The sequence below is a fragment of the Perissodus microlepis genome, chromosome 18 (assembly GCF_051167445.1).
Source record: "Perissodus microlepis isolate ML-2025 ecotype Zambia chromosome 18, ASM5116744v1, whole genome shotgun sequence".
NCBI lineage: Eukaryota > Metazoa > Chordata > Actinopteri > Cichliformes > Cichlidae > Perissodus > Perissodus microlepis.
The window spans coordinates 29,310,660-29,328,099 of record NC_140478.1 but is presented as its reverse complement, the minus strand read 5'-3'; the positions used below and the strand labels follow the sequence as shown (position 1 = coordinate 29,328,099).

Here is a 17,440-nt window from a genome sequence, read left to right as displayed (position 1 = left end):
CAGTAATGTGGAGTCGTGGACGGGGAACAGAGGCTTCAGAAAATGACTGAGCTGAAAAGAGATGTGCACTTAGAGAAAATTATTACTTTTCTTTTTTTCAGGCAAAAGTCTTAAACTGATGTAGCTGTAGAAGCAAATAAATCTGTGCAGCCAGTTTCATGGCAAAAGAGGGTATTTTATGATGCACACCCTAGTGAAGGTAAACCACATGATCAAAGATCGTTTAAGTCTTTGTGTGAAGCTGTTAAACTATCAGTCATGACCAATTGAAGCCAGAGAAGAGGAGCAAAGAGAGACGGTGAACAACTACAAGAACTGGCAAGAACAGGCACAAGTTAATGATGTGAAATGGTGGCGTGTACATGACTGGGAGTGAAAAAGAGGGGCGTGCAGGACAAATGTTGAGTGTGCCATCCAGCAAACTGAGCCTGCAGCAGCACAACTAAAACACGGTTCCATGCTCACCAGTTTTAAGCTTATTCTTAAAAGCAGAGAGAGCGTGTCTGTGTCCTGAATCCAAACTGTGAGCTGGATCCAAGGAAGAGACGTCGGACAGCGGAAAGAAACCACAAGTCAACCTTCACTCTTTGTAAAACACGGTGCTTGGTCTTCAAGAAGCGATGGAACCTGGCAATTCAGGACTTTGTATGTGAAGAGAAAGATTGTAAATGCAATTAACAGAGAGCCAGAGACGAGAAGCTGATATGAGACGTATATGATCTCTTTTTCGAGTCTATGCTTTTGTTTCGTAAAACAACCTACGCTACTATCAACTGGAAGCTTGTGAAACAGGTTGTTATGAGACGGCTGCGGAGTTCCTTACATGTCAGACTGTAATGAGAGGGAATTTGTTTGCATGACTAATGGTATGATTTTTATATACTGTGCAGTACTCTGGTTACATTTGGCTTTTTTTTATGGAGGTTGGAACCATGCTCATGATTTGTGGTTGGGTTTGAGTCAGACGAATTTGGCTGTGTTGGGTAATTCCTGGGTGGGACCATGAGTATGAACGTTGTGGAAAATTTCAGCCAAACGTCTTCTCTTCTTAGTCCAATGTTCCAGTGATCTGGTTCAATGCAGCCAGACTGCATTCTGCCTTTCAAAACACAGACATAGGAAGTTGCTGCATTTGCAGTGTAACTGTTTCCCTCCATGTCCCAGTGGCTCTCTTCTCCTCCTCCTCCCTCTCTTCATCTGTGTGTGCTCATATGACATGGGATGGGTGGGGATTCCCTGTTCTTTTGAAGTGCCAGAGGGCGGGGCTGTGCTCTGCAGCCCAGAATGAAAACAATGCGAAGGAACAGAAAGGCCTCGGCTGCTCTGCCCTGATTCAAGTGTTTATAAGGTTTTATTTAGTTGTGAAAAGAAACATGAGGTGTTGTGCAAAAAGTGCGAGCGTTTATCTCAATCTGGGTGTGTTTGAATCTGCATATTTATTACAGTCGTGAAGGAAATATTTACCCTACCACCCCTAATGATAAAAATGAATGCGTCGGCCTTGTTATTGTTATTCTTTTAAAATATAGTTGGAGTAGAGAGCAGCACTGTCCAGTGGATTGGCTGTTTATTTTTAAGAAATTAGAGAACAATGTTGACTCAATACAGACTTATCAGCATCCACACGCAAATGAATTAGACCTGATCAAAGCGGAGTTTCTGAAACCTGCAGTGAACATGGATACTTTTCCTGCTTTTAGATATTTAGACTCCTGTGGTTTGCAAAAACACTTCCGCTTGTGTAGAAGTTTATCAGAAAACTGATCTTACATACATTGACTTTATGGGCTAAATTGCTATATTCAGGTCAGGTACTAGTATCATTTGTAAATTATGGTCACTCTGAGAGTCAAAAAGGCAGATTATCCAGGACTATCCTGGCTAACAGTTAGGTAATCACTTGCTTACAGACAAAATTTAACAGCAACAAAAATTTCTGTGAAATTAGCTGAGTGACATACAGGCAATATCGTGCGTTCGCCCCAACCCAAGTTAGGATATTGTGGATGACTACAGAGGGGCTGTTGCATGCTGTCCTACAGCATTAAAACTGAATGCATATATTCCTCATGATGGTCCGTTCTGCTCTCTCAGCCTAAATATAGCCGTCAGTGGAGCAACTGTCTCGTCACATCCACCTTTCAACATCTTCTGTCGTGTAAAGGGGACATGACTAAGCACATTTTCCTGTTTTGTTGTCACCTTATAGATGTGCAGAGTCACCGTTTTCCCACTTTTTTTTTTTTTTTAATTATATCCACTTTTTTTTTTTTTTATTTCACCCAGATGGACACAGAGCAAACGTTTAGAATTTTCTGCTGTAGAAGGATTTTTTAAAATATATTTTTTGTATCATTTTTATTTTAATTTGTTACTCTTTTCCCACACCTCCCCCTGCTCTCTCTCACACAGACATGCTTTGTGTTTGGGGTGTGGCTGGGGAGGAGTGTCAGGATTTCCTAACAGCTGGTGCATAGTTGTGCTGTGAGTCTCTTCGCCCATGTCGCACATTTTGGCATGAACACGCACACACGTGACGGAAGGTGACGCTCCAGTCTTCTGCTAATCCTTTGTTGGTTTTACAGAAGACCTGCTGTACAAGGCGAAAGCCAAAAATGTTGCCCGACATCGGATCCATGTTTTTCTTGAGTATAGAGGGCACCGTGACAGGAAGCAGGACTGCAGATCAAAACATGCGCAGGTCTGTGCTGGTGTGGGCGTATCGCTGCAGGCGTATGAAGCGCAATCCAGGAAGGCCTGTTTGAGAAATATATCCATAAGATTACAAAAATATTGACAGACACTGCTCAGTATAACCTCTCAGACAGGATTTAACTGGAAGTCTGGAAGGCTTACAGCAGTGCTAATTTTCATCATTGGATTATAAGTAATGATAATGCAACATTTAGATGAAGCGGGATTTGCTTGTTTGCTTGTTTGCTGAAAGTCTTACTGAAATAAATGAGGACTCGCTTATTTGATTGCTGACATTTAGGGAAACAGTGATTTGTCAGCTGTCAGGAAACATGTTTTATTTACTGTATTTTGTAACTGATTAATTGTTTTAGCCATTTTTTGAGGAAAATGGTTCTGCTTAAACTAGATTTTCTTCCATTTTTAAAAGTGTGCACAAGTTATCCAGTACTTTGAGAACCCGTAGGTGCTTATTTGTAACACCAATGCATTGTGACGAAGTTATAATTAGTGATGGCTCATATTGGTGTGTCTGTAATGTGTTAGTGCGATGAAAAGTTATGAATGCATATTTTCCTCATGATGGTCGGTCCTGCTCTCTCAGCCTAAATATAGCCGTCAGTGGAGCAACCGTCTCATCACATCCACCTTTCAACGTCTTCTGTCGTTTAAATGAATGAATAGACACTGGGAATTGCAGTGGTCCAGACTGTTAATGGAAACTTTATCATTATTGTGATGAGGTTTATGATGGTGTTATCTTCCACATGCTAAAATAACCCCAGAGTTTATATTAGAGCTTGATTATGGTAAAAAAAAAATTACAATCATTTTCTAATCCCCATCAACTCACCGTAAATCACTTTGTTAATTATTGTTTGATCTTTTTACGGCAGCCTTTCTACTTTAAATATTTTACTTGAAAATCCAAAAAGAAAGTAAGTAAGAAGGTGTTCTTGTCCATTAAGCCCATCTCACATATGCAGTTATCACTCCCTGGCAGCTTGCTTCCACTGTGGGACGTCTACAGGTGCTGATGGGGGTCAGAGGAAGCCCCAGGTGGCAGAGGACGTGTGTACCATTGGAGATTTTTGTAGCAACAAAGTTTTACACCTGTATTCTTGTGGAAATTTGAACAACTGCCAGTAGTAATAAAATAAAGGCCTTTACTTTTCCAAACCTACTTTGAGTACCTGGAGCTGGATGTTTTGGTCAAGGACTTTTTAATTGGCCTGGTCCCAGTTTACTCTATGGAATGTTGCTGACTGTGTTTAACTTTGAGTAGAGGACTGAGCAGATTATCAGCTCCTTCATGCATTTTTGAAGTGCACGCTGCTGATTCAGGGGATTTAGAGAGAAATCTGCAGGAAGAGCACACTGAGGTCAGTCGTTGGGAGTTTCTGGTGACGTTATACTTGAAACATTCAATGAACAATCGTGAAAGATCATTTTCCTTCCGTTACCTGGACCTTGTGCTGCCATTGTTGCTCTAAAAGAGGAAAATGTTCCCAGTTTATTGAGGAAATAAATATGTTTCCTTGTTTTGTTACTCTCTAGAGAACTCTGCATTATTGAATACAGAATAAAAAAAACATTTACATAAATTAAATGTTTCTTCTTGTTACAAATAAAAGGTTGTATTGCCCTTTGGTTTCAGTCCTCAGACACACAGTCTGTCCCACATTCCTTCTCTCGTGATAGTTTTATGCTCAGTTTTTTAGTACCTAACCTAATTTCCTGTGTAATTCATATAAATGAGGGAAAATTAGTAATTTGTTGTACTTTCCTCACTCTCTTATCAAGATGTCCAAATCTAGATTTTTCTTTCAGTTGTTTACCCTAAAAGTAAACTCTGCTTCCTCAGCTGTTGGCTTTTTATTGGCCAGATGAGTCATACTTTCCTTTTTTTTTTTATCTAGTTCCAACTCTGTTGTTTTGGTTTTTGTCATCTGCCAAGTTGCAGACTGTTTATGTGACAGATGTGGTTAGCGCTGGGACTAAGGAAAGAATGGAGCAATGACATGTCAGGGCCATATTTGGAGCAGCTTTGCCTTAAGTGTAACCTGGAATAACTCGCAGACAGACACTGTCACCAAAAACAAACAATGATTTGTATTTCACTTACATGTAAAGCTCCACTTTAATCCCTGATGGAGCGCTTTGGCCTAACTAACAATGGGATGCAGTAGCAGTATTTTCTTTCTATCAGCCTTTTGCCTGCTTAGCTCATAATGGCATCTTCAAAGATGCTGATGTTTAGCTATCCATAAACCCCACAGGAGTATTGACTTTTTGTGTTTTAGTAATTTGAGACAGGGGGCCCGGTTCTTAGAAACCATGTGACATTCCAGGGGAAAGTATTCAAACAACACTAATAAAAAAAAAACACCAGAGAAACAGTCATTTGCATAAGTCACTTGTTGTTGTTGTTGTTGTTGTTGTTGTTGTTGTTGTTGTTGTTGTTGTTGTTGTTGTTGTTGTTGTTGTCGTCGTCGTCGTCGTCTTTCCATTTTCTATACTAGCTGCACGCCCGCGCTGACATAAGTCAGTTATTTTGTTTGTCGTGATTGTGATGAAACTGATTAATTGTCCGTCTCTGTACTGTTTCCAGTTAATGTTTTTGTCATTTTTCATGTAAACTAAAACAAGGCCAGTAGACATTTATTGGATTTGTATTTATTTTAGTGCTGTCAGCATAATCTCGTTAAAATGACGTTAACGCCATAACTGCATTAATGCGGCAACTCTCCGTTAACCAGTTAATGTGGACCGCCCCTTGTGAGAGGCTGCATGGCACGTTAATGAGCTAACTGTGCTAACGCGTCAACGTTGACATGCAACACGGGGAAATCCGCCTAAACTTGCTAACGGAGATTTGCAGTGTTAATGCGGTCTGGTGTTAACGTCATTTTAACGAGATTAACGCTGACAGCACTAATTTATCTTTTAAATACTTTCAGCTTCTTACTGGTGAAAATCTGCTTCTTATCTTTGTGTTATGTAAAAGAACACTGAACATAGTTGGTAGTTTGTGCTGTTGATTGAAGAAAGAAAGACATTTGAGGACGTCATCAGAGGCTAAACTGAGATGGACTTTTCACTATTTCCTAATCTTTTTATGGCGCGTGAAATGAATCAGGGAATTCAGAACAGATTTATCAGTACCAATACTGCTGCACTTCTGTCATGTGTAAATGGGATTCTATACACTTGGCAGTAAATGGTGAGCATGACATCAAGCAGGTTTAGTATAAAAACAGAAGTTTGTTCACATGGTTCATTAAATGCAAACAGAAAAATGGTGTCGTCATAGGAAATGCAATCCACAGTGTGATGGTGATGTCATCATTAGCTTTTTTTGTTGTAGGATGCATGACTGCATGGTCATGGTCTGCACAGCATGCATAACTTGGATAGCTTCTTGGGCTACGTTGGGCCACGTGTGAGACTCTGTGACTCTGTGATGCTTCTGTATGCGACACATGCAGCATTCAGTCATGTCTCTGTATCCATTTAGAGGTTTCTCAGTTTATAAAGACACTCGGCTGTCCCTTTAAATTTCTGTGAAGGCTTTCATGTATTTAGATGTTCATTTTTAACACAAAGTACGTATGGTTCGCAGGTCATCTATGCTTTAATTTGTACAACTTTACATGTGTGAGAAACAGTTGTGAATACATCTACTTTAAGATCTACTTTAAGTTCAAAGACAGATTTGTCTTTGAACACATAACAATTTCAGTTTTATTAAAAATATCTTAGAAACTTTTGGAGGATCACAAGAACATAAGCAAATATATGTTTTATGTCTTAGCTGTGATGTTTGGTCCTTGACTTCCTGAATGCAATCGTAGGATCAGCTTTGGTCAATTTCATTTTTCAGTGTAATGGACTTTGATCTTTGGGCATTCAAATACACTTAAATGCAAAACACTGAATGAGGAAGCACATGCAAAGACAAACCTTTTATTTATGCTTGTGCTTTGAGCCTTACCAGCCTGTATTTAAATGGACTTTGTTTGTGGCCCCTGCCACTCGTGTATCGGCCTCAGGCCTGAGTGTTTCTCCCGAATCCTCTCAGCGTGCCCATTATGTAACACGTCTGCCACAGTCTACTCCCTGTCCTCCAGAAGTCCTTTGATGCTGCTGCACTGACATCCTGGTGTTCGGCATGTCGCAGCACTTAGCCTCTGAGTTATATTTTCCTATGAGACATCCATCATTTGTCAGAAAATGATACTGCACTTAGTGAAAACATACAGCAGCCACTTTGCCAGGCTGCCAGCATGACTGGCTGGATGGCAGTACAGGTCTGTCAAGTTGGGTCTGTGGCTTGAAGTCGGATCATTTCAAGCCTAAAATGATGAGTGCATGTGTCTAAAATAAGTTGAAGTCTAAGAAAAGAAGTGAAGCTGGCTGGATTTCCCCTTTTTCCCTTACCTAATGGCAGCAGCAGTGGTAACTTGAGCCGAGCTTTGACCATGAGCAGTGAACCCAAATGGCATCTGCTGAAGACATTTTTGCTTTTCTTTTTGAAGTACAGGGCTCAACAGTTCCCCATCTGCCCAACAGTAGCCACCAACACAGCTACTGAAGAGGCCTGTGAATAGACTATATATGATACATACTAGGGCTGCCACAAACGATTATTTTGATAGTCGACTAGTCACCGATTAATTTTGCGATTAGTCGACTAATCAGATCATCATCCATTGGACGTAAAACGTACAGCTTATTGCACCAGCAGCATCTGCTCTTATATAACTATCATTAGCTTACAGCTTTAAGTGTTTAAGGTATGTGCTAACTAAAAATAAAGACAAGATGATAGTTTATTAAATTTTAATGAAATTTGCAGATTGTTTAGGTGAAGTTTAATAAACTCCTTGCTATCTAAAATATAACAGGACACCGGAGTATATTCTGGAGCATCTCACACTTCTGATAATCAGCTGTCTGCTTGACATTTATTCAGCTGTGTAAAAACTATAACTTTAATCTCAGCCAAACCAATTTACTCAGGAACAAATAAAATACTAAAAAAGCAAAACAATAACAAGAAGTTATCTAAGTGACTTATATATGTTTAACCTGAGTAGCGAAAGACGGCGGTGGGTTTGAAAACGATTTGCCGGGAGTCCAGTGTTCTCACGGGCTCTAGTGATCCTTGCCCCTGGCTAGCTATCGAGCTAGTGGGTAACAGACGTCTCCGAAAACGTCGGAGCGCTTTTGAAATTATGTGGTGTCTTGATAAACTGAGCAGATATTTGAGGTTTACACAGCTACATTCTCGCCTGAACATATGTTAAATGTTTATTTTGTGACCCAGAAAGAATAATAAGAGTAATATTAAAAGTAACTAGCTGCCGCCATTGTTGGAAACTGAGCTGGGCTGCGCTATGAATTCTGGGACAGAGCTACTTCTTCTTCTTCGGGGTTTAACGGCAGCTGGCATCCTTGTACATATAGTGCTGCCATCTTCTGTTTCAGTCCGTTATTACACTCTTAAATCCTACTACGTATCCCTGCGTCTTTTGTGATCTTACAAATCTTCAAACGAGGCGTCGACTATTAAATTAGTCGTCGACGATCGTGACTAGTCGACTAATCGTGGCAGCCCTAATACATACAGACATAGGCTGGATGTTTGGCATTTAGCGGGGTAATTGCTAATGCTAATCCATTAAGCTTATTATTCATATTGTGTTGATGGGGTGTGTCAGTTCACTGTAGTTTTTTTCTTTTTTTTAGATGTTTTGCAGCAACTCGCACAACATCTTTCTGTCTCTGTGAGTATTAGAAGCTCTCAAGACGGCAGCACAGTTCTACTTCACTTGGATCTGGAAGGTGAACAGTTGTTTGTAGGCTGATTCATATTGTGGAACATGTCACCTCATTCTGCACAGGCATGTAGACATTTGAAAAGAGGGCTGAAAGTGCTGACACGGTCTCTGTTTTAAAGTGTTTTCTTGCTCTCCATGTAATATTGTATTTACTAGCAAGTTAGTTGTTAGGAAGAATCCCTAGTTATTGTAGCTACTCCAACGTCTCAGCTGTGATGGGATGAATTAGGATGAGATTCAGTGCAGATGTTCATGTTCCCCAGAGGAAGAACTCTAATTACTTTGATGACTTTTCGTCTTGTAAACAATGATGTACACATTGATGGTTTTCAGAGAAATGTCTGTTGTAGCCAATAGATTTGTTTTCACCTCAGCAACTCAACTGAAGTTCTATCATGAACAGTTCTTTGACATCAACAGCGATGAGTGAAAAGTGGAGGTGTGTGTGTGAGTCTTTACAGGCAGCATCAAACACTTCATTACGGTGTTTTCTCTGTGGCTCGCTGCTCTGCCAAGAGAACTGGCATGAATCAGTGGGAAAAGTACAGGAATGTGAGGTAACACGATGCCAAAACAAAGGTACGAGCTTTCACTGATATGCTGCAAGAAGCCTCGTTGTAAACTCAGACCTGCACTTTCCTTTTTCCTTGTTTGTTTTTGCACCTTGGTGTGATGCAGTGCAGCTCAACAGCAACATTAAGCTTTTAAAATTGAACCAGCGCATCGTTTAAGCTTAGAATTTTCTGCAAGCGCTTTATGTGTAATTTAAAACGGTTTAATTTGTTTTTGCAAGGTTTACTTCATAAGCTGACAAACAGGAGTGCTACAGTATGCTTCGTAGTTACTAAACAGACTGAAGCATTTCCTGTAATTTTTTGTGGCCTGACCTTTGAACTCCTTACTGTTTATCTCCTCGTTGACCTTTGACCAGCAGCATGTAATATGTATTTTTTTTACAGGTTATTTTTTTACAGTTTCATTGCTTTGTTTTCTACCTTGCAGCCTAATGTAAGAGCCTGTAAATTCATGCCACAGATTACAGTAGTTGTGATGTAGTTTGTGAACCAGAAGTATAGAAACAATGCGTCCTCTATAGTAATGTCAGGAAACGGAGAGGAGACACAAATGAGGGCACGCCTAAAGAAAAGCATGACCTTTCCATTAGAGCTGTTTAAATAAATGTAAATCGTGTTTTTAACTGATACATTTCCATCTTCTATTCCAGGTCCATTATCCAGATGTGGAAAGAGTGGAATGGCTGAATAAGGTATACACACCTCTTTCTTTTTTTCTTTATATTATATTTAAATTAATTTTTGTGCTTAGACACCTACTCGCACACCGCCTTACATCCTCAACAGTAGTCTGCCAGCTAGCAGAGGCAGACAGGCAGGGTTTATAAATAGGATCTGAATCTGGAGTTCTGAGAGACCCTGACCCAGTGCTTCCACCTCCCCAGAGAGAGACACGGAGGTGGGGAGAGAGTGAAGGAGAGAGATGCAAAGTGAACTAGAGAGGGAGAGAGAGCGAGTCTTAACATCAGAAGAGCACCACTTACTGTAAATGTTTACAGGTCCTTCCAGTAAAAAGGTAATGGATGAAGATGAGCAGGAAAATATCTTTTTAACATCCAGATCTGTTTATGGGAACACAGAAAATCATTTGAAAGGCAAATAAAAACCAGAGGTATTCTCCTCTAAGGCAAAGAAATGGCCATAACTTACCTGTAAGATGACAATCAATAGTTCTGATTATCACCACACAGATGGGCCCTTTCATAGGAGGATGGAGTGAGGGACAGCCAGGGCTTTGGTGGCTTACTCTTTACTGGATTCAAATGTCTTCTAAAGTATTGCTAAATGTTTCAATAAATGTTAAATTAGGATATAAAAAATAATTTCTTACAAAGACCCTCATTTATTTAGTAAATGTACTGTAAATGTCACTTCATTTATTAAATGTGATGATCACCAGTGAATGTATGTGATGGATAATTACTCCCTCATTTCCCTCAGATTAGGATTTTGACATGTAGCTGCGTTGCTCAGCTCAGGCAGATTAGATGATTTTACATTTTTCGCACCCAAACACAGAAGTGAGGAGCGTGCTCCTGTACAGAAGCCTGAAAAGTCATGTCGTCCGCTGCCAACAGATATCGCTCAGTTCATTGCTTCTTCATCTGGATCAAATAGGTCATAATGAGCAGAACTTCACCTGCCATAACATCAGACCTCTGTGAAACTTTAATGCTCCTGGTCACTGTAATCAAAGTCAAAGGACGGCTTATAGCAGTTCATAGTGTTCACCTGAGGGCACAGAGCATTTTTACACTTTTAGAGGATTTTACAGGGAAGTTTGCACTCATAATATGACTCAGTCATTTCTGTGGTAGTGAAATTTCTGAGTGTGGCTTAGTGAATGGATGTTAAAGCAACAATCTGGTAACTTCTTAAGGCATCCGTAACGTTAGTGTGTATGCTTATTAATGCTGACATATTCAGTGTGTTTTGTTATGTGACAGGAGACTCGGTTACACTTGGACTCAAAATGCTCGTAATAATCAGAAGTGCTGTGCAAAGTTTGAGTGCATTATTTCTCTCGCTGTGATTGCACAAGGAATTTTTGCGAGGTGATATTATTTTAATGCGTCAGCAGCAGCAACTGAAGGTCAGGTGAAGGAGCAGCTGAGAGTAATTGCAGGGTGGTTTCTTTTATCCCGTGGACTATAAAAATGACCTCGTTTGGCAAAGGTGTTGGCAATACAACACTGATGATAAGAAATACAGCTGTAAGGTGCAAATGGCTGCACATGTAATTACAGAAACACAGGAGTCTTGGTAACAGCTTCTCAATTGCAGTAGTAAGTATAGACAATCTAAAGTATGACAAACGCAGTGACAGTTTAAAGTACGCCGATCTCTGCATTGTTTGTCATTTGAACTAAATTGGTATAGTGCAACAAACACACAAGCGTATGCAGAGAGATGCCAGGTAATTGTTTTTCACCAGGTCTGCTGTAAAACATGAGGCTTGTCCAGCAGCTGCATGCATCAGTGCTCAGTGACTGACTTCAGGCTATGGGCTGTGGGATTTGGATGTCTTATATCTGTCTAATTCTTTCTCCCACATGATTTTTCTCTTTTCCCTTCCTCAGACGGTGAAGCAGATGTGGCCGTTTATCTGCCAGTTTGTGGAGAAGCTGTTCAGAGAGACCATCGAGCCGGCGGTGAAGGGCGCCAACCCTCATCTCAGCACCTTCTGCTTCACCAAGATTGACATGGGCGACAAGGTGACAAGATAAGAACACAGTGTTGTGAATGCACTCCAAAAGGCCATGGCAGGACACTTCTGCAATTTGGGTTATTCGTACTAATACACCAGCTAGTACTTTGTTTTATAGGCTTTTATTGCCTGTAGAATAACACTTTTTATTTTTAGATGTTAACTTTGTGGGAAATCCTGGAGAATTAGTGTCATGGACGTTTTAGGCAGCACCATCTGTCAGAGTGTACGTGTTCAGATCTTTTATCGCATGTTTCTATTTGTGACTCATTTATTGACTCGCATGAACTGATTTAATCAGAACTGGAAAGTTTCTTCGCCACGCACCCAGATTTACCTCACACGTAGAATTATGCAGAGCTAGTAAACATTAAATAAAGCTTTTACTGCATGTCCTCTGTTTTTTTTCTGCAGCCGCTGAGAGTGAATGGAGTGAAAGTTTACACAGAAAATGTGGACAAGAGGCAGGTTATCATGGACCTGCAGATCAGGTAGACCGCTCAGATTCATTCATTGTTGAATTCACTTGACTTGGCCAGTGATGTAATCTTAATTGCACTTGTTTCTTTCAAATTATGACTTCTTATGTACAAATCTTAGCGTCAGGCTGTCGTTTAAAACCTATAGTTTGTTTAATTTGATCAGAATCAGTTGATGAGTTTTTAAACTCAAGTAGTTTAGTTTGTTTTCACACAGAGAAAACTCGTTACTTCAGTAAATGTTTATTAAAGTGCTCATTTTGTGCGCTTCCTTTTTCTCAGGATCATAATTGGTAATAATTGTCAGTTGTATTACCTGATTGTTTTTTCCAAATAGAAAGGAACATTTCCACGCACTCGTTTTTTGAGCCCATGCAGAAATGCTCACTAACACATTAAATGTAGATTAAGTCACCGTCAAATTAGTCAAACAGATTTGGATGGTGGATGTACAGCACTCTCATCAGTTTGTGTGTAAACTTGCCCTTTAAAATCTGAATAAATGCATGATGAGTTTTTATTTTTATTCTTTTTTTTTTTATCTTTTTATATGAATAAACACATGAATCCCCTTCTATGTTCTTCTTGGCCTTCTTTTCAGTTTTGTCGGGAATACAGAAATTGACGTGGACATCAAAAAGTACTACTGCAGGGCTGGAATCAAAAGTATACAGGTACGAATCCAAGATAGATGCAACATGTTAAGGTCAGTAGTTTTATGCCTATTTATCCCATATAAAGACATGAAAAATACAAAGTCCGTTGTCACAACACTTTCTGCTACAAACAACGAGTCCCTCCATCTTCTGCTTTTCCAGTTCAGGGCCCAGTAGGAGTATAGATAACCAGTGTAGATGATCAACAAACAGTCACACCTACAGCCTGTTTACTATAACCAGTGACCCTAACATGCGTGTCTTTGGACTGTGAAAAGAATGCCAGAATACCCAGAGCGAACTCATGCGGACACGGGGAGAACGTGCAAATTCCACAAAGAAAGGCTGGTGGATTTAAACCTCCGTGGTGTAAGGTGACAGTGCTAACCTCCACACTGCTGTACCCCAAACTACAAGTCCATTAATTCAATAGTCTGAAAACTGAAAGTGCAAAAACTGAGACAAGAAATCAGTCATGTTATTTATTTTATTAAGACCTCCTGCATGAGTCATCACCGTTCCCCTGGAGTCCAGTGACGACTCATCCAGTAACTTTGGGCGGATGGCCGTTCCTGGGAAGGTTCACCACTGTTCCATGTTTTGTCCATTTGTGGTTAATGGTTCTCACTGTGGATTTCTGGAGTCTCAGAGCCTTAGAATATTTTTTTTTTTACATAGTAAATTTTAGGTGCCAGGAACAAATGAATGTCTGGAAATTCTCCCTAATAAATAATGTGGCTGATTTAACGGACATAAAGTTGTTATTCAAGTATGATCCTTGAAATAGTCCTAGTGGTAGCAGAAGTAGTAACAGTTTCTAAAAAAAACAAATGAATGAAAAACTTAAACACACACTGTACCCCAGCGGTGACTTCTACATTAAGTACTGACCTCTGCGGAGAAAGTTAATTGCATCATGTGTTTACACAGGACTGATAACGAGACCTTATCCACTCAGCTGTTGGCACAGGATCAGACCATATTTGCTGACCAGAGATCAGAGTGGGAGAGAAGACCCAAAGATTTACAGAGAGAAATGGCTACGTGTACAAAGCCCAGTCGATGTTTTCCTTTTGTGTTTGGCTCAGATTGTAGAGCTTCAGTCCCCGACGGTGTGTCAGCATTTCATAGGCTGCTGAAGATATAAGTAGTTTAAATGGAGAAGATGTGAACTGGGAGCTTATCATGCTTCGTGAGTCATTCGGGTGTACTCTCCTCCACTCGCTGGCTGTCGACTTTTTTTTTCTTTTCTTTTTTGCTGTCACATCTTTTATTTAAAAAGGTATCTTCTTCCTCCCAGCGGGCCTCTGATGGAGCATTATCAGCTGCACATGACTTCTAAAGCATCCTCCTTCAGGGAGAAATGAGCTGCAGGACGGAAAGTGGTATAAACAAGAGGCTATCTGCAGTCTTTCCGCTGCACGCCCGTTTCGATGTGCAAAATGCTGGTATTTGATTACTCACAGCAAGCTACAACCAAATTTGGTGCTACAGACGGCCAGTCTGCATGTCTGAGGTTTGAGTCACTGCAGCCTCTGAGAAACCTGCATCCAAAATAAAGAAACATTCACTTAACTGTGAAGTTTGTGTTGCAGACTCTTTCTTCATTCTCAGCGCCTCAAAATTAGGATTACAGTAGGCTTAATGATTACAGTATATGTGAGTCTGTTAGTGCAGCCTATCTAGTTATATTTTGTGTTCTTGCAGGGAAATAAACTCGCTGGTTCTTTTCCCCTCTTTCACCCACCGTGTATTTTGAGCTGCTGTTCCACTGTTCTGTGTGGATAACATTACATACACCCAACCACCACCCACGCCTCGCGGATGAACACAACAGAAATCTGAATAGACTCTGTATATATGATTAAAAAAACTATATAGAGACATTATTCCTTAGTATTTTACAGATTTTTGACTCACAGTCTGAAATAATCGCTGCTCGTTCAACAAGAATTGTCAGAATTTAATCAAATTTGTCTCATAATAGGTTGTTGCCCAATTTGTGTTCACTGTGCATTTTTACCGCAGTATTGATCAGATTCTACTCAGACTAATGGGTCCTCACACAATATTCATTGTTGCTGGTGGATTTTGGTCATTATTTCTTGTAATGCAGCAAAACGGTAACAAGAAAACATCACTTTCTCTCTACTTTAAACATTACAGTAACCTGTGATGGATTGCGGGCTGTGAGTGGGGAAAAAAAGTCAAATTGAATGCAAAACACAAACAGGAGAAGAAAGACCGTCTCCTGACTGACAATCCTGTGACTTATTATCCCACCCATCCATTCACCTAAGCTGGACTTTGTAGATCTCTAAAATGAGTCTGTTATCTCTCAGTAGCCAATAATATGCTGTGACGGCTGTAACCCTGCTGGATTTGTTACGGGGAAGCAATCAAACTTAAAGATGAAACAAAACAGTCCCCTGTCTTACTCTTGTTTTTCCTCTGACCTGGATTCTGAGGCTTAACAGGTAATTGAGGGGAAGAAAAAAATAGAATTAAGGATTAGATGGTCCTGCAGGCTGTGAATGACCAGAAGCAATAATTTGGGTAAACTTGTCTGTGAACGCAAACAGAAAGCAAGTCACTTGGATCAGAGATGAAACGTTTGTCCCACTGAGAACGTTACGTCAGATCAACAGAATCAAGTTTTTAGGGCTCATCGACGTAACCTGAACCTGGGGGTCATCACAGGCTAAAAAACAAAAGACTCATTTGTGATGTTTCTTTCTTTCTTCTCTGTTCAGCTTCATGGAGTGATGAGAGTGGTGATGGAGCCGCTGCTGGGGGACATCCCTCTGATCGGAGCCCTTTCTGTCTTTTTCCTCAAGAAACCTGTGAGTACTTTAACTTTTGGCAGCCTCTGAAATACTTTCACGTCTTGTTGTTTCCATTATGTTTCCTGGTTGGATTTTTACATTAACGAGTCCCAAAATGCTTTGTTTTCGTTGCGCCTTGATCTGCATTGCAAACAAGGGGAACATCAAGCTTTTTACATGAAAACACACACACACGTTTTTCAAACTTTGAGCTAATAACTTGCAGAATTCTAGCATACCAGCACCAGCTGTTATCACTGAGATCTTATTGGTTTTCTTTGCCTGATGGTGGTCCTGCTGGTACTGTGTACTCTGCCACCTACCACAGCGCTTTTCTCTTCAGTCTTCTTGAAGGCAGCCTAACTCAAGCCCTCCTTTATCAGTGCATTCCTTCTCTTTGACTGCTGCCTTCCTTCCTGTGCTTCAACACGGTCCCTCTTCTAGATTGTCTTTGATGGTGGCACTCAGAGGAAAAATATTTGCTATCATAATCTTCAAATAGAAATGTGAAATTGCCCCTGTCTCAATAAACATACATCTTTAGTCTGAAATTAGTAGGAGGAGGCTTTTGTGGAGTTTTGAACTAAACGCTGAAGCTTGTGGTTCAGACGTGAACCAGGAAGAAGTCAGGGCGGTTACAAGTGATTTTATCTCTCTCTGCTGTCAAACAAGGTGTGGAGAGCTCAGGCAGATCTTTGCTGACATGGAACATACATCAAACATTAAAGATTTTCAGATGAGGCCAGAAAATGAAATCAAATTCTTGATTTTCATAGATGTTTTTGTGCAGAATTGGAATAAGACTGTTCAAGTCTGTCAGATCATTTATGTCATCTGCATATGTGTGAAGTGCCCTGACAGGGTCCCACAAAGGAACTAACAAAAAAGGAGCGACTGCTGACACATTTATTATGACATTGTGACATCAGCGTCTCTTGTAAAATGTATTTGTAGGACTTCAACTTAGAAACTGGTTTTTCTAATAATTTACTATAGAGATGTCCTAGGGCAAGGAGCCAAACACTGATACGCAGTGTTCACTTCAAGCATATAAGGTCAGATCCTGTCTGTCAGGAAGCTTTTCACCTCTTAAGGTATTTTAATCATTTTCCTTTTCAGGATGTTTTAAAAATCCTTCCTGATTGAGTTGTATTGTACTTCCGGATGTAATGAGTGCAGTAATATGTAACGTGTGAATTTACACAGTGCAGTTTTGTAAGTCAAACTAACAGATCACTCGCCAAATTTGTCCTCTGCTCTGTAGTGTCGTTTATCCTCGTTTATTATTTTGCTATAAATTGCCCAGTTCCAGAGATGACGCCTGCCTTCTTTTGATGATCATGGAGCTTGATGACATTCACCAATCTGGTGCAACAATTGTGTTTAAAGAGGGGAAAAAAAACAAACAAAACCTCAACAGCTGTGTCTCTTTCCAAGAAATAGTGACCTGACTATTCAAATAAGCTGTTCTATGTCAGAACTATTGTTTTTCTACATCTGCCTTCTGCTGTGTGACTCTGCAGATAAAACACGCAGCTACCTGTGATGAGAGTTGCATGATTGTAACTCTGTGACCGGATACAAGTGTTAATCGCGCCTCTTTGGCTGAGCTGGATTAGCTATATGCATGCTGCTTTGATTAGCAGATGTTGACAGTAGAA

At 40.2% G+C, this 17,440-nt stretch overlaps 1 protein-coding gene across 6 annotated transcripts in view; it reads left to right on the top strand.

Annotated features, from left to right (window-relative positions):
• Positions 1–17,440, top strand: part of esyt2a (extended synaptotagmin-like protein 2a) — a 58,380-nt gene that overhangs the window by 11,777 nt on the left and 29,163 nt on the right. For all 6 annotated transcript variants that reach the window (XM_084911649.1, XM_084911647.1, XM_084911648.1 and 3 more), the window contains exons 3-7: positions 9,763–9,804; positions 11,692–11,826; positions 12,234–12,310; positions 12,900–12,972; positions 15,708–15,797. In XM_084911649.1, the coding sequence (XP_084767775.1) occupies positions 9,763–9,804; positions 11,692–11,826; positions 12,234–12,310; positions 12,900–12,972; positions 15,708–15,797 (417 nt within the window). The remainder of the gene's footprint in view (positions 1–9,762; positions 9,805–11,691; positions 11,827–12,233; positions 12,311–12,899; positions 12,973–15,707; positions 15,798–17,440) is intronic.